The sequence below is a fragment of the Phoxinus phoxinus genome (assembly GCF_949152265.1).
Source record: "Phoxinus phoxinus genome assembly, chromosome: 2".
Taxonomy (NCBI): domain Eukaryota; kingdom Metazoa; phylum Chordata; class Actinopteri; order Cypriniformes; family Leuciscidae; genus Phoxinus; species Phoxinus phoxinus.
In genome coordinates, this window is record NC_136877.1 from 49946541 (window position 1) to 49970714 (window position 24174).

A 24174-nucleotide genomic window follows, 5' to 3' on the forward strand; every position below is an offset into this window, starting at 1 on the left:
GAGTAGGCATGGTCACAAATGGCCGACCATTGAAAGTGAATGGGAGAGACTGAAAATAACAGAACAATTTAGTTTTCAGGAGCATGTTCATTATTTCCATGTACACATATGAGCATGTGTGCTTGCAAATATCGAGCCCTTGGACCTGTGCATGTATCGATACATTTACACACACACACACAAACTTTGAGTATTACACACATTCTTTTCCACAGAGAGAAATTTGATCCTACTGTGACGGAGTAGTACAGGTTTCAGACACAAGGAATTTCGACTACGCCACCCATGGGAATTTCACCCCGGGAAATATGAATGATACCTAAGAATTTAGGTCACATAGGTTCGACTCTTTAAGAAGGTAGGCAGAAACGTGGGTATCATGAAGAAGTACAAAATTTTATTAAGTTATATTTAAAAAGAGAATGAGATTCACATTAAAATAACCTCCGTTGCACCAGAATGTGTCTGATGCCTCGTTAGTGCATGGCTGACATCGGCTTCAAGACAAAAAACAGCAAGTGTCATAATATTTTGTCTGGAAGCTGTGATGAAACAAGAACATGAAAGAAAAATTATTTTGAAGCCGGGTCACTGCAGTCACGGCCTGTTTGTGTGTGTGTGTGTTTGTGTGTGTGTGGGTGTGTGTGGTAATGTCAGATGGGTAAATGTATATAGATGCAGGTTAGGGTAGGATCAAATTTCTCTCTGTGGAAAAGAATGTGTGTAATACTCAAAAAAGTTTGTGTGTTCAAACATGTGTGTGTGTCTGGGTAGCGTGTAAATGTATCGATACATGCACAGGTCCAAGGGCTCGATGTTTGCAAGCACACATGCTCATATGTGTACATGGAAATAATGAACATGCTCCTGAAAACTAAATTGTTCTGTTATTTTCAGTCTCTCCCATTCACTTTCAATGGTCGGCCATTGTGACCATTTTTATTTTATTTTGGACAAAACCAACACAGGAATATTTCCTGATAAAAATGTTGGGGTGTGGTTAAAATCAGTCTCAGCCAATGGACTACAACATTCACTGTTTTGGTAGTGACATGAAATGCAGGACACATTTTTTTTTTTTTTGATAAAGTTTCATGATTTAAAAATAAAATAAATATATTTTAACTTAATTTAAAAAAAAAAAAATATATATATATATATTTTTTTTTTTTCAATATCATTTTCACTAGTTGAAAATTAGGGGTTAGGGTTTGGGACAGCCACCTCCTAATTGAAAGTAGCCCATAAATTATGATTTATATATATATATATAAAGCTTACTGATATCTTACATATTATTGTGGGTTTCAATAGATAATTGAAGGATCTTAGTAAACATCTAAGATTTTAATAATTAAATGCTTTTCAAATGTGTTTTTTGGATGAGGGACAGCAGTTTGCACCAATTCTGTAGAATGGCCCATATAGTATGTGAATACTACTCTTAAAAGTGTATTACAAATTCAATATTTAGATAATTCTAACTCTTTTCCTTAAAAATATAATATATTTGTATTCGAACATAGTGTGCCTGGTTTGGCCTTATTGTTTTTAGTTTTTTATCATGTTGCCTGGGTGATTAACTACAAATTATAAAAAAATCACATTTTTACTGGGGAAAATACAGAGCCCTGTGCACATGTGCTGAAACCATAGAAACGAGACACAAAATTGACCCCAGTGGGTCATGTGACAACTTTAAATGATTGGTAAATTGATTCTTACATATTCCGGAAAAATGAAACAAAGGAATGGAGTCACGGGGGATGGTCGTTGTTGATGCGGTTGAATAACATTTCAAAGCTTCTGATTGGATCGCCTGCAATTCAGTGAATGTTTAATGTGACCAATGAAATCGTTCTATGGGTTTATCCAGGAAGACTCACAATCACAGACTCGTTCTTCCCTCTTGAAATTAGCATAGAGCCGTGCATAAAACTCCTCCTGCAGAGATTTAGCGTTATTGTTCTCTGAACGCGATCATGCCTGAACCAGCGAAGTCCGCTCCCAAGAAGGGCTCGAAGAAGGCCGTCACTAAAACCGCCGGCAAGGGCGGAAAGAAGCGCAGAAAGTCCAGGAAGGAGAGCTACGCGATCTACGTGTACAAAGTCCTGAAGCAGGTTCATCCCGACACCGGGATCTCCTCCAAGGCGATGGGAATCATGAACTCTTTCGTCAACGACATCTTCGAGCGCATCGCCGGTGAAGCGTCTCGTCTCGCTCACTACAACAAGCGCTCCACCATCACATCGAGAGAGATCCAGACCGCCGTGCGTCTGCTGCTGCCCGGAGAGCTGGCCAAACACGCCGTGTCCGAGGGCACAAAGGCGGTCACCAAATACACCAGCTCAAAGTAGAGGATCCGCTCAACACAACACAAAGGCTCTTTTAAGAGCCACACATAATGTCTTCAAAAAGAGCTTTGATCGTACATTATCTTGTACAAAAGTACAACTATAATCTGTTCTGTATTTATTGCAGAGAAAGTGAAAGCCTTTTATTTCTGATTAAGATTAAATGTAATTACTCTAACAGCATATAGGCTTTGATCTGCAGCAAATGTACTAATTAATTTTTTTTTTTAAATCAACATTTAGCTTTGAATGTTTTTCTTCTGCACAATCGCTCTGTTTTACAGAAACTCGATTCTGTAGATCAATCCACTCCTGAAAATACTCTCAACACTTGTTGATCCCGCAGCTGTAGAAGAGGAAGATGATGAAGATGAGGATGAAGATGTGAAACTTGTGCTCCAGTAATGCTGGGATTTACAGACATTATCTTGTCAACATTCACATCTTCCTCCACAAAAGACGGATCAGATTTCCACTGTGAGTAAAATGTTTTATGAGCTTCATAATTCAATAATTATAAGAATTATATAGTTTTACTCAATGCTTCTCTTTTAGTCTGTCAAGCCTATCCAAAAAAACATTTTTTTTACATTTAACAAAGTAATTTGATTATAGTCTGATCAGAGGCAAGTATTGCGGTTTCAACTCAGTCTGAGTATTAGAGTCTGTTATAAACTGCTGTCAAATACATTTATTGTGTTTGTTCCTGACTGTCTTTTAAAGGTGTGGTGTAGTGTTATACATTTATGGTGCAATTACATATTCACTCCACTAGAGGGCCACCTTGTCTTTCATTATGGTGTGGTTACCCGGAGTGAGTGAGAGATATAGATGCACGAGCTTGTGAGCAGCACATGCGGTTGGTGTTCAATAATAAATACCCAGTTCTGAGTTACATCTACATGTGTGTGTAGTTTAATGAATACACAACACAAGAAGGAATACTACATGGTGTCAGAAGAGAGTCGTTTCATGAACTCATGAACCTGCGTTAGACAGCACTGAGACGCGACGGAGGAAGTCGACGCATCGTGACTGAAGTGAGTCTGCCGAGTGAAACAAAAATATGGACCAGTTCAGATTACCACCCACATTAGTCCTGTCGGGGAATACAGGCGAAAACTGGAGGAGATGGATACAACGGTTCAACATTTACATGACTGCTACTGGATCAGACTCAAAAAGTGAGAAGGTAAAAATAGCCATTCTACTTCATGCATTAGGAGAGGGGGCTTTAGAAGTGTACAATTCACTGTCCATTGAGACAGAAGAGGATGAGGAGACAATGCAAGATATAGTAACTGCACTGGAGAAGTATTGCTTACCGAGAAAGAATGTTGTTTTCGAAAGGCACCAGTTCTGGGCTTACCCCATGCCTGATTCAATAACCATCGATAAATATGTCACAGAACTACAACAAAAGAGTAAAGACTGTGAGTTTGGCTCAACAGAATCTGACATGTTAAGAGACAAGATCGTGTTCAGCATTGGTGATCAGCGTTTGAAAGAGAGGCTCTTAAGAGAAATAAACCTGACCCTTGAAAAAACAGTGGACATTTGTAGAGCAGCAGAGGCAGCAAAAACACAAATTCAAGCAATGGGAGAGCAGAATAAAACTGTTCATGCCATTAAAAAGAAGACAAAAGATGTTAAACAAAACAAGAGATATGATAGAACGTCATCTCAACAGCAAAAACTAAATGTGAACTCGTTCATCTGTTAAAAGTGTGGAAAATCCCACCTTCCAGTGTCCAGCCTTTGGAGCTACATGTCATGTCTGTGGGAAACGTAATCACTTCGCCTCTGTGTGCATGTCAGAAAAAAATGACACTCAGCCTAAACATAGAAATGCCACTGTTGATTCATTATTCATTGGGACAGTGGAACTAAAAGAGACCCTCAGCTCTGCACAGAAAGCATGGTACACAGATGTAGATATTGGAAATGTGACAGTGAAGTTTAAATTGGACTCAGGGGCTGAAGCCAATATTTTACCTCTCGACATTTATCAATCTCTGCATGAAACAACGTCGATGCAACCGACTTCGACTATGCTGGTGGCGTACGGTGGAACAAAATTAAAGCCAGAAGGTGTGGCCAAGCTGCAGTGTGTCACTCCCAAAGTGCACGTTTTCTTACCATTCTACATCACCAGACACTCATCCATCCCAATACTTGGTAAGGACGCATGTGAACGGATGCAACTGCTGAAAAGAGTTGAGACTGTTGTAATCAAGCATCCCGCCTCAAAAGAGGAGCTGATAAAACAACATTCTGCAGTTTTTGAAGGACTTGGTCAGTTTCCTGGTGAACATCACATACATGTCGATCCGAAAGCAGTACCGGTCATACATGGCTGTAGAAAAATTCCCTTAGCAGTGCTGGGCAAACTGAAGGATACACTGGATCAGCTGTTGCAAGCAGATGTCATAGCGCCAGTCACCCAGCCCACTCCATGGGTTAACAGCCTTGTCATCACTGAAAAAAAGAATGGGTCATTACGAGTATGCTTGGATCCTCGTGACCTTAACAAAGCTGTTCTTCGCCAACACTTCTCTATTCCAACAACCGAAGATGTACTGTGCAGGCTTGCTGGTAAGAGAATTTTCTCCATCTTCGATGAAAAGGATGGCTATTGGCAAGTCAAACTTGACACAGACTCCTCCCTGCTATGCACATTCAACACACCGTGGGGTAGATACAGATTCAAACGTCTGCCATTTGGTGTCAAATCTGCTAGTGAAGTCTTTCAGCAGTATAATAATGAAGTGTTCGGTGACATAGAAGGTGTACATATCGTAGCCGATGACATGATTGTTGCCGCTGCCACAGAACAAGAACATGACATCGTTGTTGCTAAAATCATGGAGAGAGCAAAAGAACACAATGTGAAATTTAACCCTGACAAGATTCAGTACAAGGTGAACACTGTTAATTCCATGGGACATGTGATAAATCCACAGGGTGTGAGAGCAGATGATGGCAAGATACAGGCAGTAGTGAGCATGCCAACACCCACAGATAGACAATCACTACAGCGTCTTTTGGGCATGATCAGATATCTCGCCCCGTTTATCCCAGGTGAGGCATCACTAACAGCACCTCTCAGACAGCTGCTGAGAAAAGACATTGCATTCCAGTGGCATCCTGAACATGACACAGCATTGTCTGCACTCAAAATGGCACTGACCAACACACCAGTTCTCAGGTTCTATGACCCCAACACAGCGCTCACCATACAAACTGACGCATCCAAAGATGGCTTAGGATCATGTCTGCTGCAGGAGGGTCAACCAGTGGCATATGCGTCTAGGGCTTTAACAGATACGGAAAAGAACTACGCCCAAATTGAGAAGGAGCTACTGGCGATTGTTTTCTCGACCAAAAAGTTCCATCAGTATGTCTACGGACGCAGTGTGAATGTCCAGTCAGACCTAGGGCTGGGTACCGAGTCTCGATACTTTTTAGGTACCGACCGAATTGCCTCGATACTATCGAGTATCGAAAAATTACATGTTGTTCGGTTCCAGATTTCGATACCTAAGGAGTTAACTCGTCAACGTCAGTGCTCAAACAAATACATATGAAATGCACAACGACACACATATAGTCGCTCACGCACATAAACGCAAACTCTACACACACGAAACAAGCGGAACTCTCCGCGCACACTCATATGAGACGCGCGCGCGCACGCACAAACTCTCGACACGCATACTTATGAGAAGCGAGCACACACACACACACACACACAAACTCTCCGTGCACATATTCATATGAGACGCGAGCACACACACATAATACCTTAAAGATGTGGAAAAGTCGATCAAAAGTGTGGGTACATTTCTCCAGGCTCGATGCCAACGGCGCGCGATGCAGTATTTGCGGTAAAATAATTGCTGCAAAGACCGGTACCACGACAAACATAATGAAGACCCTGACAGTGCACGGAGTAAACATAAGAGCAGAAAGTTGCTCCGTCTTCGACTGGTAAATAAAGAGATATCTTGTTGATCACTCGGACAGTGTTTATATTGCAATAAATAATAACCTACTGAATGCACACTGCCGTTCAAAAATGTGTTGGTTAGTCAGAATTTTTTTTCAGTAAGGTTGCATTAAAGTTATCAAAGGTGACATTAAAACATGTGTAATGTTACAAAATATTTCGTTTTTAAATAAATGCTTTTCTTTTGAATTTTTTATTCATCAAAGAATCATGAAAAAAATGATCATAGTTTCCAAAATATTAAGCAGCAAACTGTTTTCATATTTCTGAAGGGTCATGTGACACTGAAGTAATGATTTTGAACATTCAGCTTTGACATCACAGGAATAGCCTAAATTACATTTTGAAATATATTAGATACGATTTTAAATTGTAATACTATTTCACAATATTACTAAAGTTTTACTGTATTTTTTTATTTAAAAATTCAGCTTTGGTGAGCATGAGCGCTTTATAAAACATTTTTTATTCATTTGTACACTGGCTAAGGAGCATGAGTCAAACTGAAAAAATAAAACTAAATAAATAAAAAATAAAAGTTTTTCTGAGGTAATATATTATGTAATCTTGTTAAAAAGGATTTCATAAAATTGGTATCGAAAAAAGTATCGTTAGGAACCGGTATCGAAACTGAGGTATCGAAATTGGCACCGGATCGAAAGATTTTGAACGATGCCCAGCCCTAGTCAGACCATAAACCATTGGAGGCTATCTTCAAAAAGCCACTGAGCAAAGCACCAGCGAGACTCCAACGTATGCTCTTACAGCTGCAGAGATACGACCTCATTGTCCAATACACGCCAGGGAAGGACATGTTAATTGCTGATGCATTGTCACGTGCCGTTGCTGATGGTCAGCACTCATGTACAGATGACCTCAGTGATGAAAGAGTTGTATATGCACTTGAAGCAACACAGGCTCTCAGTGAAGACATGCTAAAGCAGCTTACAGACGCTACTGCAAGCGACAGTACTCTCCAGCTGCTTGTGAAGATGCAAAAGACAGGATGGCCAACGCACAGAAAACAACTCAGTTCCTCAATTCGACAGTACTGGCCTGTTAGACACACTGTCGCTGTGCAAAATGGTATATTAATGGTATCTGATAGGATCCTGATTCCTGAGACGATGAGATCAGAGATGCTCAAGAGACTACATATCGCACATCAGGGGATGCAACGCACGAAAGCACATGCCAGAAAGTTTATGTTTTGGCCTGGTATGACCAAACATATTGAGCAGATGGTCGAAGCATGTCCAACGTGTCAACAGTTTCAGCCCAGGAACCAGAAAGAGCCACTCATCTCTCATGAAATACCAGAGCTCCCCTGGTTAAAAGTTGCAGCTGACATCTTCGAAATCAAAGGTCAGTCGTTTCTTCTGATCGTTTATTATATGTCAAAGTTTCCTGAGGTGATGAATATCAGAGACAAAACTGCACACACAGTCATTGCAAAGATGAAAGCAGTGTATGCCAGGCACGGCATTCCTAAAGAGCTAGTGTGTGATCACGTACCGTTCGCAAGCTACGAAATGAAGAAATTCACATCTGAATGGGGCATCAAACTGACACACTCAAGTCCGGCCTACCCTCAGTCAAATGGGTTGGCAGAGTGAACTATCAGAACCGTCAAAAGTGTCCTGAAAAAAGCGGAACAAACAGGGACGGACCATCACCTTGCTTTGCTGTCGATAAGGAATACTCCTGTCACAGGTACGTCTTATTCACCAGCACAAGTTCTGATGGGACTGTCCTGAGGAGCACCTTACCAACATCCAGTGAAGTCTTGCAACCAACTACTCCTCAGGGTGTGCATCAGGCGCTCAAAATCCTGCAAAAGAAACAAGTGTGTCACTACAACGTGGGAGCAAAAGCCCTGCCAGAACTGTATGCAGGTAATACTGTACACATTGAGACAGACAAGAGGGTGGCAGCCGGGTCTCATTGCTTCCAAACGTGATGAGCCAAGGTCATACAATGTTGTCAGTGTAGCAGGACGACAGTTTCGTCGCAACAGACGTCATCTGAGGAAAACAACTCACAGGAACACAGAAACATTTGATCCTGCAGATGAGGCTAACGACGATGCACACTCTCACAGCCCAGAGGCACATGAACCAAGAGATCGGTCTGCACAGGGTGTTCGAGATCAATCCTCACATAATAATAGTACCACAATCACCAGGAGTGGTCGAGTTGTGAAAGTTCCTGTGAGGTTTCAGGACTACTGTTTGAACTGACTATGTGCTTGTCTAGTAATTAAGGTTATACATGGTTAAGCCTTGAACTGCTTATTTGACAGAACATTTGATATATATATCTATATATATATATATATATATATATATATATACATAAGAAAGACTGTTCCTTTAAGAGATATATTTTGTGTTCTTATATCCTGTTTATAGCTATTTTTGATCCCTGAGAAAAGGGGGGATGTGGTGTAGTGTTATACATTTATGGTGCAATTACATATTCACTCCACTAGAGGGCCACCTTGTCTTTCATTATGGTGTGGTTACCCGGAGTGAGTGAGAGATATAGATGCACGAGCTTGTGAGCAGCACATGCGGTTGGTGTTCAATAATAAATACCCAGTTCTGAGTTACATCTACATGTGTGTGTAGTTTAATGAATACACAACACAAGAAGGAATACTACAAAAGGGAAACACAGAATTTGAATGATGAAATGTTTTCAAATGATTTAATTAGACACTAAATGTATAAAGATTTATTATTCAATTATGACTGAAACATTAAGACACATTTTGAATTAGATGGTTTACAAATAATATAAATGTGGAAAAAATAAATAAAGAATAAAACCGTTATGTATGATTAATAATTACTCAAACAAGCAACATTATTATTGTCAAGTTTTCATTATTGATGAATAGACTAAAAACACAAGGTTATGACAAATATAAAGCTTATAAGAACGAATAATCCAATATGTTCAAACCATGTTAAAGGAAAATAAATGCTGACAGAACATTCAAACATGTGGACAGAATATGAACTCTTTAATATCAGATTGAAGTTTCTTCCTCTGTGACGGCGTACTGACTTTGGTCTTCAGATGAAACTGTGAAATACACATAAATGTTTGCGTCAGTGAGGGAATATGTGACTCGAGAGAGAGATCAGACAGAAGCTTTACCTCTCGCTCTGTAACATTTGTAAAGCAGCACGACTGTGGCGAGCAGATACGGAGAAGCTGCCAGAGGAAAACTGAGGATGTGGAAGACAGAAATCTGACCTGACACTGAAAAACAGAAACACAAGAACATTATTGAGCAACATTACAGAGATCTCAAGGGCTTTCAGAAAGTTTCTCGAGGAACCCAAACCACCATTTCCCCTTTACAGCTCTGTATTAAAGGAATAGTTATTTTATAGTTGAAATATCTTCTTTTATGTTCCACAGAAGAAATAAAGACATGCAGGGAACAACAATGTAAATGAGGACATCATAGTATATTAATATAAATTATTCATTTTAATGTTTAAGAGGTACGAAAAAACTGTACGAGATTCATTCTTTGCTGCTTTCAAATGAAAAAAATAATTTATGAAAATTCAGATTTTGACAGGAAAGTCTTTATCAATCAGATTTTATTATAATGTTGTATAAAACACTCTTGATTTTATTGAATTGTGGGATGTTGTTTATAAGGTGTTGATTTCACTATATTTCAGAATATTTTGCATGCGATTTGATAGTTCTAGTTATGCGAGATATGTGAAACTATAAACACAGTTCTGTCATGAACTCTGAGTGTTTGTATATGGTAATGTATATGACAATGTTGGTATGTTTGGTCTCGAAGGAATAGATCTGCTACGCTGCTGTGAGCAAGTAACACATGCTGTACACAATACATGCATTACCCGTAGCAGATCTATACAGGTGGAGCTGGGGAAGGTGGAGGGTTTCTGAAAGCGTGCGAGCTCATTGGCTACTGATACAGCAGGAACCAATCAGCTGTGCCCTATAGATAATGATGTGATTGCAGACTGAGTTAAAGACCTGTCAGTCAGCGCCATCTAGAGTTTAATGACAGATCTTTGTATTTGTCTTGAACTGATTGTGACAGAGACTCGTATATAAATGTGTGGCGTATCTCATCAGACGCTCATGAATAAAATAACCTCTGACTGAGATCCAGCTGTGGAGAGACGGTCCTCTCTCTGTTTTACAGTAGTAGAAACCCTCATGTGACTTTGAGACAGTAGTGATGCTCATCTCTCCTGTCGTCTGATTCTGGATCAGTGATCCGTCTTTATAGAAATCAGCGCTGAGGATCGGGGAGTTTGTAGGTCGATGTAAACAGTGTAGAGTCAGAGTCTCTCCCTCAGTCACAGGATCAACAGAACTCTCCAGAATCACCTCGCCGTCTACAGACACAAGACATGTGTGTTTAATACTGTAAATACTGTAGTAAGAATATAGCAAAACAAATCAGAAGAAATGTTATGAATTGACTTTATACCTCTCAAGCTTTTTGATACTAGTGTTGTGTGGTCTAACCTGATCTCATGAGAAACTATTTTATGAGCAGACGATTGTTTTGTTTAGATTTTTTTTTTTAAAGAAAAAAAAATTGAGCACTAATTCTTTATTTCTTATTGGTTATTCACTGTCACATTGGCACATCTGATCACTTTTGCTGTATTATTTCTTATGGTGGATTGTTAGAGAGGGTTTGAAGAGGCGAGAAGCGGGAGCAAACTTTCTGTTGACCATTTTGCATCAGTTTGAATGTCGTATCAAGCTTTATATGCCTTATCGAAATAAAATCGAAAGCAACCAATTTGCCAAAATGTAGTTACAAAATGTCATGAGAGTTTGTTGGACGTTTCAGATTTTTAACCACTGGCATAAAATCAGGTCCATTTTCCAGCTTGATCTGCAAATTTATATGGGAAGAGACTGTCTCATGAACATGGATTGCTTGATTGCTTTGCTTTTATGTGGCATTTAATTGCAGGTTCATCTAACATCACAATCATAGAAAGTGTGGAAAAACTTATTCAAATTGTACAGATGTCAGTCTGCGATCAGCTGTACAGAAAATAGGAAAATGTATAAAGACTTTTTGTTAGAATGTAGATTAGAATGAGTGCAAATGTCATGATTATGAACCGGACTCACCGTGTACAGTGATGTTTCGAGGACGACGTTTCTCTCCAGACTCAAACTCACACCAGTACACTCCAGTGTCAGATGTGCTGAGAGAGGCGATTACACATGAAGATCCTGTTTGATTTGCACAAGTTTGTGTGTGTTTGTCTGTGTATCTTCTCACTGTCCATCCAGCAGAGTTACTCTGATCCTCACAGCTCAGAGAGAGAGAGTCAGATGAGAAGTGTTGACTTCTGCTGGGCTTGAGGACCAGAGACACTGAAGCAGAAACTCCTGAAAAGAGGAAAATCTCAGTCAGAACGGACAGCACAGAGACTGCAGTGACACACAGATCCGGATGAGCACCAGCATAAACCCTCACCAGTGATCCACAGTGTGTGTGCGCTGCTGTTGTGTGTGTAATAGGCTGGTCGTCCTCTCTCTGCTCTGCACGTATAAACTCCTGTGTGCTGTAGAGCGGCAGGACTGAGAGTGTAAGATCCTCCAGCTCCTCTGCTGCTGTCTGACAGATGATCATGATCTCTGAACCAGCTGAACGTCCAGCCTGTAGAGGAGCCTGAAACCTCACAGATCAGAGTCCCTGATTCTCCTTCAGTCAGCCACGGCTGTGGAGACACTCGCACTGATGCCTGAGCTTCAGCTGAACAAAACAACATGAGTTACAGAGCCGTAGAGAAACTGATGGAGAAGCTGATCACAACACACACACACACACTCACCTGATACAGTCAGTGTAACAGCATCACTGCGCTGAGAGCGTTGAGTGTGTATCTCTCCTGTACAGGTGTATTCACCGCTGTGAGAAAGATCAACACTGCTGATGTTCAACTCTTGTGTTGAGGTTCGGCTGACAGTGTTTTTATATTGGTTGTTGGTTCCCTCTATTTCCCATCTGTACGTCCACTCAGCGTCTCCTCCCCACTTTATATCACATCTGAGAGAGACTGTTTCTCCTCTAAACACTCGTTCATCAGGTCGTACCGTCACCACAGCTTTAGGACTCTCTGTACAAACACAGATTATTGCATTTATAGTTTCAGAAGTTGTGTAGATATTGTCTCTGATCTGTATTTGTTGCGTCACACACTACAGTCTCTCTCACCTGTCACATTTACCCACAGTGCATCACTGTATTGTGTGTAATAGACTGGTTTCCCTCTTCCAGCTCTACACCAGTACTGGCCTCCATCAGACACTGAGTCAATCTTCAGGCTGTAGGGGTTTGTCTTCTTCTTCTCTGTCTCAGGGTTCAGTGTGTGTTTGTACCAGTAAGAGTCCCAGTGTCCAGTGGACGGATCCACGCGACAGGACAAAGTCACTGTGTGTCCAGTCAGTGCAGCTCCTGCAGGATCTGATGTGAGTTCAGGCTTCGGCTGTAGATCTGCAGGAGAACAACAACAGATTCAGATCCTCAAGAGTATTTGTCTTCATCAGAAAAAAATCATTCTGAGTCTTTGCCCAGAAAAAGACAACTTTATTGGATCAGAGCATTTATTGTAGAGGTTGGTTTTTCGACAGTGTTTTTGTGCATATTTACTATAATAAATACTAAGATTAAATTAATTTTGTTGTTCATTTGAACAGAAACAATAATTGCTCCAGTCCTGAGGAGCATACATTTGTTTTGTGACTGACCACACATATGGTCATTAAACAGATGAATATGAAGACTCACCTGATACAGTCAGTGTAACAGCATCACTGAAGTCTGTGTGTGAGCCTGATCTCTCTCCTCTACATCTGTATTCACCACTGAGAGACACATCAGCTGTGAAACTGATCTCTGTTGTTGTTGTATATGGATAGTCAGTGTTGTATAAAGTGTCTCCATCTCTAGTCCAGCTGTATCTCCACTGAATGTCTCCTCCTCTCTGTATGACACATGTGAGAGTGACTCTCTCTCCTCTGAACACACGCTGATCTGGCTTCACCGTCACTACAGGTTTTCCTGTATTAATACACACATGAGTAAATATTGATTAAAATAACATCACAATATCATGATCACTGTTATCAACTCAAAACCTCCAAAAACACTACATCTAGTCTGCTTGTAATTTGTACAATATTTGAATAGTTTAATAGTTTAAAAAGGGTGCTAAATTAAACTTGTAATTTGATGAGGTCACGTGACAGTTTGAATAATTTTTTCGTTGCATATATGATCTGTTCACATACTATTATAAACAGGTGGCAGTATACTGTGCTGAAGTCAGTAAGATAGTTTTCTATTCCCTCGCATATAAAATATCCTGATTAAAATGTGCAACACACACGATCGACATCTGAAGACAATCGTGACTAAAAGTGAATTGCTTATAAGAACAGATGTGGCTGATACAGAAGATCATAAGTGTTGAAATATGTATTTTAAATGGTCATTAAACAGATGAATATGAAGACTCACCTGATACAGTCAGTGTAACAGCATCACTGAAGTCTGTGTGTGTGCCTGATCTCTCTCCTCTACATCTGTATTTACCAGACACATCAGCTGTGAAACTGAACTCTGCTGTTGTTATATATGGATAGCCAGTGTTGTATAAAGTGTGTCCATCTCTAGTCCAGCTGTATCTCCACTGAATGTCTCCTCCTCCCTGTATGACACATGTGAAAGTGACTCTCTCTCCTCTGAACACACGCTGATCTGGCTTCACCGTCACTACAGGTTTTCCTGTATTAATACACACATGAGTAAATATTGATTAAAACAGCATCACAGTATCATGATCACTGTTATCAACTCAAAACCTCCTTATAAGACAAATAGTGTAATAAATATTAAAAATCTAGTTTGTTTGTATTTTGTTTTGACTACATCAAAATTGCTTGTAATTATTGATAAACTATGGTAAACTTTTTATAAACTAAAAAACTGGCTATATTTGTGCCATAACATACATGTAAACTGAGTCTATAATACATGCATGTTATTTTCTATTTGCATGTCAAATAATTCACAGATTTCCAGTAAGTGCAGGCAGCAATACATTTATTAAATACAAAAATATGTTTTTGGAAGTATTTTAGCTGCTGGTTCATATCATGTGCAGTGTTTTTATTATAGCGTTTAAATACTTTAACTACAATAGGTTTCAAGAGCTCTGCATTCGGTCTGTCTTGCTCAATCTAACGGTTTTGAACACAAGAACACGTCATCTGTGAGAGAATTAAACATAACTCTTCAAAAGAGGAGTGAGAACCGCATTATTAGTGTGAACGTAACAGTCAAAGACTCTCGATTAGATGTGTGATCATGAATAGGAGAGAGAGTTTAAGAGGACAATGATGTTGAACTCACCCTTCACTGAGAGATAAACAGATCCTGATGTTGATGAGTTTGGTCTTTCATCTCTCTGTCCTGTACACCAGTACCAACCCTGATCAGACTCAGTAACTTTAACAATATTGAGAGTGTGTGTGTTTACAGTGTAACGCCCAGACGTCTGTAACTTTACACTGTCTTTAATCCACTCATATCTCCAGTCACTGTGATCAGAGTTTATCACACACTTCAGATCGACTGTTTCTCCAGTGAATACAGGATTGTCTGGTGTCACGGTCACTGTAGATGTGGGTAAAGCTGAGAAGAAACACAGAAACATAAAAACTCGAACAGCTCTTTCAGGGAATAAAACTGATTGTTCAGAAGGACCTTCGGTTGTAAACGCTGGTTGTAAATGGGAATGTTGCTGGTATAAACCCTGCAGAGAATAAACCGTTAACCATCACCAAAATACATGAAATACATGTTTCTATTATTGGAGATGTGGTGTGCAACTTTCTCTTCACTTTCACAGTTTTTGTGGTTGAGCTTCCTCACGGAGTTAGTTTTGCCCGCTGGATGTGTGCATTTTGTGTTGAACCTTTTTTACCATAACCAGCTAACAGGGAATGTTATTTTAACTTTGGCTAATAACGTTATGAAGGATCTCTCAAAGTTATGAACAAAAATTCTTCCAGTAACGTTAATAAAATGTTTGTTCAATGTTATCTGGTTTTTAATAATGTTCTCAAAATTAGCACAACTGTAGTTTCTTCATCTTTAACACTCTTGGACCCATTTAGACATCGAGTTCATTCAACACTGAGGATCTTGCTGTGTATCACGTCACTATAACTTTCCCCATTGGATTAATTAGGAACGTTTTTTTAATGAGGACTTTTGAGTCGTTAATACAAAATAGGTTAAAATAATATTTCAGAAACATCATACTAGTCCTTTTATATTATCATGATACTCATGAATATCTCCTGTAACCATAGTGACAGTGACTAAATATTAAAGATGGAGACCATAAGACTGGAAAGTCACAATTAACATGATTTTATAATAAACTTAAAACCCAAAACACGAAACAAACACAAGACGTGTGCAGTTACTGAATAATGACTAAAAGTGAATTTCTTCCTCTTATAATGTGAGATAAATAATCTGTAAATCACGTCATTCTCTCTGACTTCAGTACAAAACTCATCAGCACTGAACTCAATCACCCAAGTCCTTTTCTATTCTCATGATAATATCTCCTGTAACCATAGTGACAGTGACTAAAGTCAACATCTAAGAGACGCCTTTAACACTGAAGTCACAATTTAATTTTATAATAAATCAAAACCTCCACAAAACACAAAACAAACACAAGATGTGTGCAGTCACTGGATAATGACTAAAAGTGAATTGCTTCAGTCCTCTTATAACAACAGATGTGGCAGATACAGAAGATCATAAGTGTTGAAATATGTATTTTAAATGGTCATTAAACAGATGAATATGAAGACTCACCTGATACAGTCAGTGTAACAGCATCACTGTAGTCTGTGTGTGTGTCTGATCTCTCTCCTCTACAACTGTAGTCACCACTGTTGGACACATAAGCTGTGAAACTGAACTCTGCTTTTGTTGTATATTGATAGTCAGTGTGTCCATCTCTAGTCCATCTGTACCACTGAATGTCTCCTCCTCTCTGTATGTCACATGTGAGAGTGACTCTCTCTCCACTGAACACACGCTGATCTGGCTTCACCGTCACTACAGGTTTCACTGAGAAATATAGAAGTAAATATTAAAAAGCATCAAGGTCACGTCATGAACTCAAAACTTCCTCAGGAGAAAAACACTTAAATTAAAAATCTAGCTTGTAAATTGTAATGATTAGGAGCACAACGCAACGCGGGGATTTGTAAGTTTGTAACACACTTGTTTTAAATACTTCCACACATGCCAGCATGACGAAACTTGTGTATTTACTAGTTGCCATATCAACACTATATAGAGAAAAAATTGCGCCAAAATTCAGAAATCTTTGTAAGATATCACAGGACATTTATTTAACCATACATAGCAAAAGTACATTTCTTACTTAAAGGGTTAGTTCACCCAAAAATGAAAATAATGTCATTAATGACTCACCCTCATGTCGTTCTAAGCCCGTAAGACCTCCGTTCATCTTCGGAACACAGTTTAAGATATTTTAGATTTAGTCCGAGAGCTTTCTGTCCCTCCATTGAAACTGTATATACAGTCTACTGGCCATGTCCATAAAGGTAATAAAAAGATCATCAAAGTAGTCCATGTGACATCAGTGGGTTAGTTAGAATTTTTTGAAGCATCGAAAATACTTTTTGGTCCAAAAATAAAACAAAATAAGACTTTATTCCGCATTGTATTCTCTCCCGGGTCTGTTGTAAAATCTGCGTTCAGGACTCCGCAGTGACGCTGCTGACGGAAGACGCTGATGACGTGTTATCTGGTGCGCCCGAGCTTCGTTTACAGTCTGAGGGAGACGCACGCTATATTCAAGCTATTCTACATTGTTTGCGTGGATATCATTTTTTTAATGGTGCGTAAATGTGCATGTCGCGGATGAGACACTTTTACAGCGTGCGTTTCCCTCAGACTGTAAACGAAGCTCGGGCGCACCAGATAACACGTCATCAGCGTCTTACGCCATCAGCGTAACTGTGAAGGATTCACAACAGACCCGGGAGAGAATACAATGCGGAATAAAGTCTTATTTTGTGTTATTTTTGGACCAAAAAGTATTTTCGATGCTTCAAAAAATTCTAACTAACCCACTGATGTCACATGGACTACTTTGATGATCTTTTTATTACCTTTATGGACATGGCCAGTATACAGTTTCAATGGAGGGACAGAAAGCTCTCGGACTAAATCTAAAATATCTTAAACTGTGTTCCGAAGATGAACGGAGGTCTTACGGGCTTAGAACGACATGAGGGTGAGTCATTAATGACATTATTTTCATTTTTGGGTGAACTAACCCTTTAAGTTAATTTTTTCATCTATATTTTTTGTGTTTATTTCAAATTAGACAAATCTGATATTATTTTAATCTCCAATCTGTTATTTAACAGTTGAGATATAGGTCTTTAATGCTGATCTAACCAGCAGAAGACACTAGCAGGGTTTAAATCCCAGTTGTGCTGGCGGGGCATGTTGTCACATCGCGTTAATGAGCCTCTATTAGAAATATGCAATTATATTCTATACTTTTATGAATTCTATTGAGAAAACATGAGAAACATGTAAATAAAGACTGAGAGTCAATGTTCAGAAATTATTAATTATTATTGTGTTTTGAACTATGCTGTATAGCTGTGTTTTCAGGCGTGTTTGTTGTCAAACTCAAAAATTAGTTTATTTTTAATTATTAAAAAATACCATTATTTTATATGGAAAAGTTAATAATTGTATTTTATTGAGAAAATATTTTGGTTTGACTTGTATATTTTTTTGATTAGATCAGACATCATTTTAAGCTGTCGTATGGTGATGTTACAATGTACATCAATGTACAATGTGTATGTTGTCACATTTCACTTCCATTCGAGAAAAAAGTATACACTGTATTAATAAAGCAAAACCACATAATTGTACTAGACATGTGGGAAATTAATGTGGGGAAAATAAATACTCTAAACCCCGATTTACACAAACTGAGAAAGTCAAAAAGTGTTGCGTTGTGCCCCGCTCTCCCCAACACCAATAATGCATGTATTGGTAAACACTAAATGAAACTGATATATTTATCCAGTCTGCATGTCTCTGTATTGTTGATCTTCCTGTTCTGACCAGTAGATGACGCTGTTTACAGTCAGAGAGTTTTAAATATCTGAACTGGGAACTCACTCACTTCTGTCTGTCTGTTCTCAAGCCCTTTTCTCTTCCAGTCCTTCCCACTAAACCACTGAATGAATAAAGCTGAGCATTGGTGCTCAAGATCTTGATGACAGTCGCACCGTGCGGCTCATTGAGGAGAGGTGTGCTATCCAGGGCAGGACTCGGGCGGCTGGGCTTGAGTTTATGTTTGGGCCTATAGTTTACTTACACTACTAACATCATTATGGAGTAGCACAAATTACACAAAAATTAAAATATGCTTTGAGGTTCCTCGAACAATTAATATGCAACATGCCTATAGTCAAAGTTTAGTGGTAGGCTAATATTAAATAATCATTATAATACAATATAATGCAGGATGTCTCTCGGTTGAGCGGAGATCAAAACTCTAATAATAAAGCCAAGAGAAAACTGTATTTGTACATTAATCGTCAGCTATCATGTCCTCTTATTATGTCAGATTCTCCAATATAGTCAACAAATGCAATCAGAATGCAAAGACACGGTGTATGGCTATTATGACCAAATAGACATGTTTAGACATGACATGTATGAATTTACACAGCAAATTATAATTGCATAACTTATGTTAAGAGATTAATGTTTTAAATGTAAAATTTAATGTAGAAAGAAATATGAAATGATTGAAACCAATGAAATAAGTCATTAAAATAAAAACTTTTTAACTATGAAACCAACACCGCCAGTAGGTGGCAGCAAGTCTCCAGCATCTTAATGAAGGAGTTGAATCATTTATTCAACCGATTTAACCGGTTTAACAGCAAACGACTGTATTTATGAATTGATAGCCTAATTGAATCATTTGCTCGTCTGATTCTGTCAAAAAAGCAGATATTTTGAGGAACAAAACACGTGTTGCTCGGAGGCGCAGCGGTTCTGCTGTTTGCTCTGTTTTCTTTGCCGGAGCAGAAACCGATTGTAGGCGATCTACTGTTACTCAGTAACTTTATTGAACTGTTGTATAAATGTCACTCTTGCTGGTGTGATAACTCGCATATCATAGGCTCTGTGTTTTATTCAGTGCTCCCCTCCATCTTTCAAACTAAAGCCTTTCAAACTGCTCTGTGAGCGCGGAAAGACGTGTTTGGCGCGTGCGCGCGCACTAGTGTATTGGATTTTGTTTTCAAGAGCTCAAGTCACTTTGGGCTGATTATAGCCCTCGCTCACACATGGCCAGACAGTGGGAATACGGCTAATCATTTCTGGATATCTGGCATACAAGTTAACCGAACAAAACAAACGAAGGAAAACGGGTAAGGGAGGGGGAGCCCTACTGGACGGGGCCCATGGGCTGCAGCCCAGTCAAACCCAATGGTAAGTCCGGCCACGGCTGTGACTTTTCTAAGCGATCAGGTTTACGATGTTCGCTCAGCGGCCAAAAAAAGTCCCATTGACTTAACATTGCGGAATGTTCAGAAATTCAAATCCAAACCGACGTTTTCACACACAGACACCAAAGTGCCTGACAACCCTGCGGCTCTCCCTCTCTCTCTATTACATTTTAGCAATGACCTAAAATCTTATTAGCCACACCCTAGCAACCAGTTACAGCACCCTAGCAACCACCCAGAATACCATAGCAACAACATAGCAACCACCCAGAACACCCTAGAAACGCCTTAGCAACTGCCCAGAAGCCAGCCAGTAGTACTGGGAAGTTCGGATCATTTTACTGACTCGGATCTTTGAATCTCTTTCAGCAAAATGAACGAATCTTTTTTCGAGTCATTTCGTTCATTTCAGCAGAATATAATTAAATTAATAATTAGTCTTTCCGGTACTGACTGCATAGTCTCTATGGGACTGACAGGAAAAAGGAAAGACTCGGACCTGGCCGAAGACTCGAGACTCGAGAGATGAACATTTCTGTTTCATGTACAGGACCTATGGGATGTTGCGCGCATGCGCGGTCAAAATGAACGAATCACTCTCTGAGACAACTTGGTATTCCCGAGTCATATTAAAGATTCATGAACGACACATCACTACCACCCAGAATACCTTAACAACCGCCTAGCAACACCGTAGCAACCACCCAGAACACCCTAGCAACTGCTTAACAACGCCCTAGCAACCACCCATAATACATTTGAAACCACCTAGCAACCGCCCAGAACACCATAGCAACTGCCAAGTAACACGGAACACCATAGCAACTGCCTAGCAACCACCCAGAACACCCTAGCAACCACTTAGTAGCACCATAGCAATAACCTAAAACACCTTACCAACCACCTAGCAACATCTTAGCAAACAACCAGAACACCATATTAACCGCATAGCAACACTATAGCAACCACCCAAAACACCTTACCAACCACAAACAACCCAGGATATCCTAGCAACCACCCAGAATACCTTAGCAACCCACTAGAAACACCCTAGCAACCGTGCCGAATTTTGCCACTGCAAGCACCACTCACATTTTCTCCAGGAAATGTACAGTCTAGCGAAATGGGCCCTTGCGCACCCAACGACCGTCCACACCGCAATGCCGTTTGGAAAAATGACACCTAATGTTTGCCGTGCACACCTTCGCGCTCGTGCGGACGCGGCGAGTATAAACCTAGCTTTACTCGGCCGCTTTCTTGCATGATCTAAGAATCTGACGTGAAGTCCGCATAGTCCTTCAAAATAAAGGTACTGCAACTTATGATATATAAATAATGTATAAACGTATAAATAACAAACACAACTGAAATTATGAAAGTGATTTTAGAAAACGTAAACAAATTACATATAAATTATATGATCAATATAATTGTTATATTTTATTATATGGCAGCATTTACACAGACCTTGATTTCACACAAGAAATATCATAATCCACTAAAACAGAAATGAGTTCTGCACAGTGAGTTCTGTTCGCATGTTTCTGAGTTTTTGCTGCTGTTGTAATTATTGACTGAGTCACGCGGATTTTCTTGTAACAGCGCGCACTCCGCATCCGAAGATGCACGACTTCGAGCCGAGTCTGGCCGAGCATGAAAGTCTCATCACAACGGCAACCAGTTTATGTGTTTAAATTAGTTACTTACATTTAAAAAAATTAGCCTAACATAGCAGACATAAGCCTTTAACTAAAAATAAAGGCCCATGTTTTATAAAAATGTTCATGAAACTAAATAAAAAAGTTTACAAAATATGTAAGATATTGTTAATTTAGTTGTATAGGCTGATGTATCATGTAAATACAACACAATTCACATTAGTTAAAGGTAGGTAGGATTTATATAAAAACTTTTTACCAAATTTGATTAAACTTTCTATATATATCAATGCATAATTAAAATGTAAGTACTCTGATAAAAAGAGTATAAAAATCGAGTGACTCTAGACCGTTTAATCTTCATTAAACACAGCTCATTATTTCCATTCGGGGACGAATCACAGGATTGGCTTGCGCGACTGTCACTCTCCGTCGCCATGACTACCGCCGTTATTACTGGCTCTGCCCACGTGCGCGCAGTCGCGCACCCATTTTTAGGTGGGAGTGAATGGAATTAATGAGCTGTGTTTATTGAAGATTAAATACACTAGAGTCACTCGGTTTTTTATACTCTCTATTTCAGAGTACTTGCATTTTAATTATGCATTGGTATATAAAGACAGTTTAAACAAATTTGAATAAAAGTTTTTTTTAGACAATTCTGACCTACCCTACCTTTAAAACATCATTATAATTTACTGCAGTAACGGACAGTACCTTGACTGAGTCCAGAGTGAACGAGGGACATCATCACTAAAAGCAGAAGAAACACAGATATGAAGCATTTCCATTCATTCAACACAATGTAAATCACACACTGACACATGTCTAGAGTTTATTCTACATGAACTGAAAGTGTTTTTCTGTTCTGATGCTCATTCAGATGAAAACTGATTCTCCAGCATTTAACATCATCACACACAATGACGTCACATGACTCGTGAACAGATACGAGAGTCGATTCGAGAGTCGATTCACTGATTCACTGATAGATTCAATGATGTGATCAAATACAATCCATTTGTTAACACGCTCCACAGCGCCACCCAGTGCATTTAATTATAACTGTGAGTTGGTTATAATTAAATTAAATTTTAATTAATTAAAATTTATTAAAATTTTAATTATATTACTGTATATAATTAAATACTTAGTATTTTCTTTTTCGAATAATAATAACAGTTTGTAATATTCGTGCACACCCCTAATTTTGACTTAATAGTAAAATAATGTGGACATAGAGTAGCCTGCAGATGAAATGAACCACAACCAGAAAGAAAACCTGCTGCAAGTGACCTCATGCTTCTGGTCTGAGAGCATTTTCACACCTCGTTCGCTTCAGCACTTCAAGAGCTCTCGCCTCGGCCAGAAATAATTCATATATCAACACTAAATGATCTCAGTTCCTCCTACAATTACACACACAAAACAAACGGTCACAGTGAGGCTCTGTGACTAGAGACTCTTATTTTGGAGAAGCCTCTTATAATGACACTGGACTGAGAACATACATGCATACTTTTCACACTAACATCCTAACACACTATCTGTTTTGTGCATATTGTAACATTAGTTAACGCAGATATATGTGTGTCACTGATTGTGTATTGTTGCGTGTTGTAACTGTCCTCTCCATGTCCTTTTTCTTTAGTTTAACGTTTACCGAGTTATTCATTAATCTTTGTTGATTTATGTATTGTTAAGAACTCAAACAAGACCGGTAACCATGTTAAATGTTTATTTATTTTCAATTAACCACTTGCATAATAATAAATTGTCATACTTACGTACTGGAACATTTTACTTTACCAAACAGACATAACCTGGTCACTGTAACTGCCACCATTTTTGAATCCCTCTTTCCCGCCAATAGTAGGCACAGTTCATTGTTCTCATGTGTGAGGGGGAGATTGGGGTTCTGTTTGATTCTTTGTTAAACATTGTTTAACATTAATAATTAATTGAGTTTGTTTTGTTTTCAATGTTTATATATTTTGGTATTATTCTAACAGTTTATATCTTTGTTACTGTTAAATCTATTTAGTTTGGTCTTGCTTAAATTCCTTTATTATCTTTAATTACCAAATGGTTTGGTCCAGATAGGAGGGGCTTAGCCTTTTTAAGAAGGCGCCTCAGTGTTGTTGGACGCTCGTAGAGTGAGTGGTTGTGTAAGTTATTGCTCTGTTTTTGGGTCAATTTATTGGCATAGCCAAAGTTTGTATGCAGATAACTTTGAACAGTTTATTTTATTTTTATTTGTTCAGTTTTCTTTTGGGATTTTCACTGTAAATAAATACCAGATGCACTTATTGGATTAAACACTGAACTTTTGACCTCATCATCACGTCACTTCATTTTTACGCCTCCCTCTGCCGGTACACCCAGAGCAGTGGTGCTGCTACTGTTGGTAACATATTTGAGGCAGTTGGCACACCCCTGTCTCTGTTACACAAACCATATTCACTCCACAGTATTTTAATGTGTCAACCGCTTGCAGTCTCTCAAA

The 24174-nt window shown here is 39.0% G+C and overlaps 2 protein-coding genes across 6 annotated transcripts; one reads left to right on the forward strand and one right to left on the reverse strand.

The window, feature by feature from the left end:
* Window positions 1–1938: 1938 nt before the first annotated feature.
* On the forward strand, window positions 1939–2410 carry LOC306992794 (histone H2B-like). The gene has a single exon (XM_079601987.1). The coding sequence runs from the start codon at window positions 1983–1985 to the stop codon at window positions 2355–2357; it is 375 nt and encodes a 124-aa protein (XP_079458113.1). The 5' UTR covers window positions 1939–1982; the 3' UTR covers window positions 2358–2410.
* Window positions 2411–9027: 6617 nt separating this feature from the next.
* Window positions 9028–23788, reverse strand: LOC306992556 (Fc receptor-like protein 5). 5 transcript variants are annotated; one of them, XM_079601598.1, is made up of 15 exons: window positions 23460–23488; window positions 22997–23077; window positions 22386–22421; window positions 16462–16558; window positions 16301–16377; window positions 14816–15097; window positions 13922–14188; window positions 13190–13462; window positions 12617–12895; window positions 12234–12518; window positions 11876–12154; window positions 11524–11787; window positions 10521–10766; window positions 9529–9633; window positions 9028–9453 (listed from the first exon to the last, which is right to left on the reverse strand). In XM_079601598.1, the coding sequence occupies exons 3-15, from the start codon at window positions 22417–22419 to the stop codon at window positions 9398–9400; spliced, it is 2544 nt and encodes an 847-aa protein (XP_079457724.1). In that variant the 5' UTR covers window positions 22420–22421; window positions 22997–23077; window positions 23460–23488; the 3' UTR covers window positions 9028–9397. The 5 variants fall into 5 exon arrangements, with proteins under 5 accessions (XP_079457724.1, XP_079457723.1, XP_079457722.1 ...); XM_079601597.1 differs by lacking the exon at window positions 22997–23077 and having other exon boundaries at window positions 23460–23788; XM_079601596.1 differs by having other exon boundaries at window positions 16301–16558.
* Window positions 23789–24174: the final 386 nt, after the last annotated feature.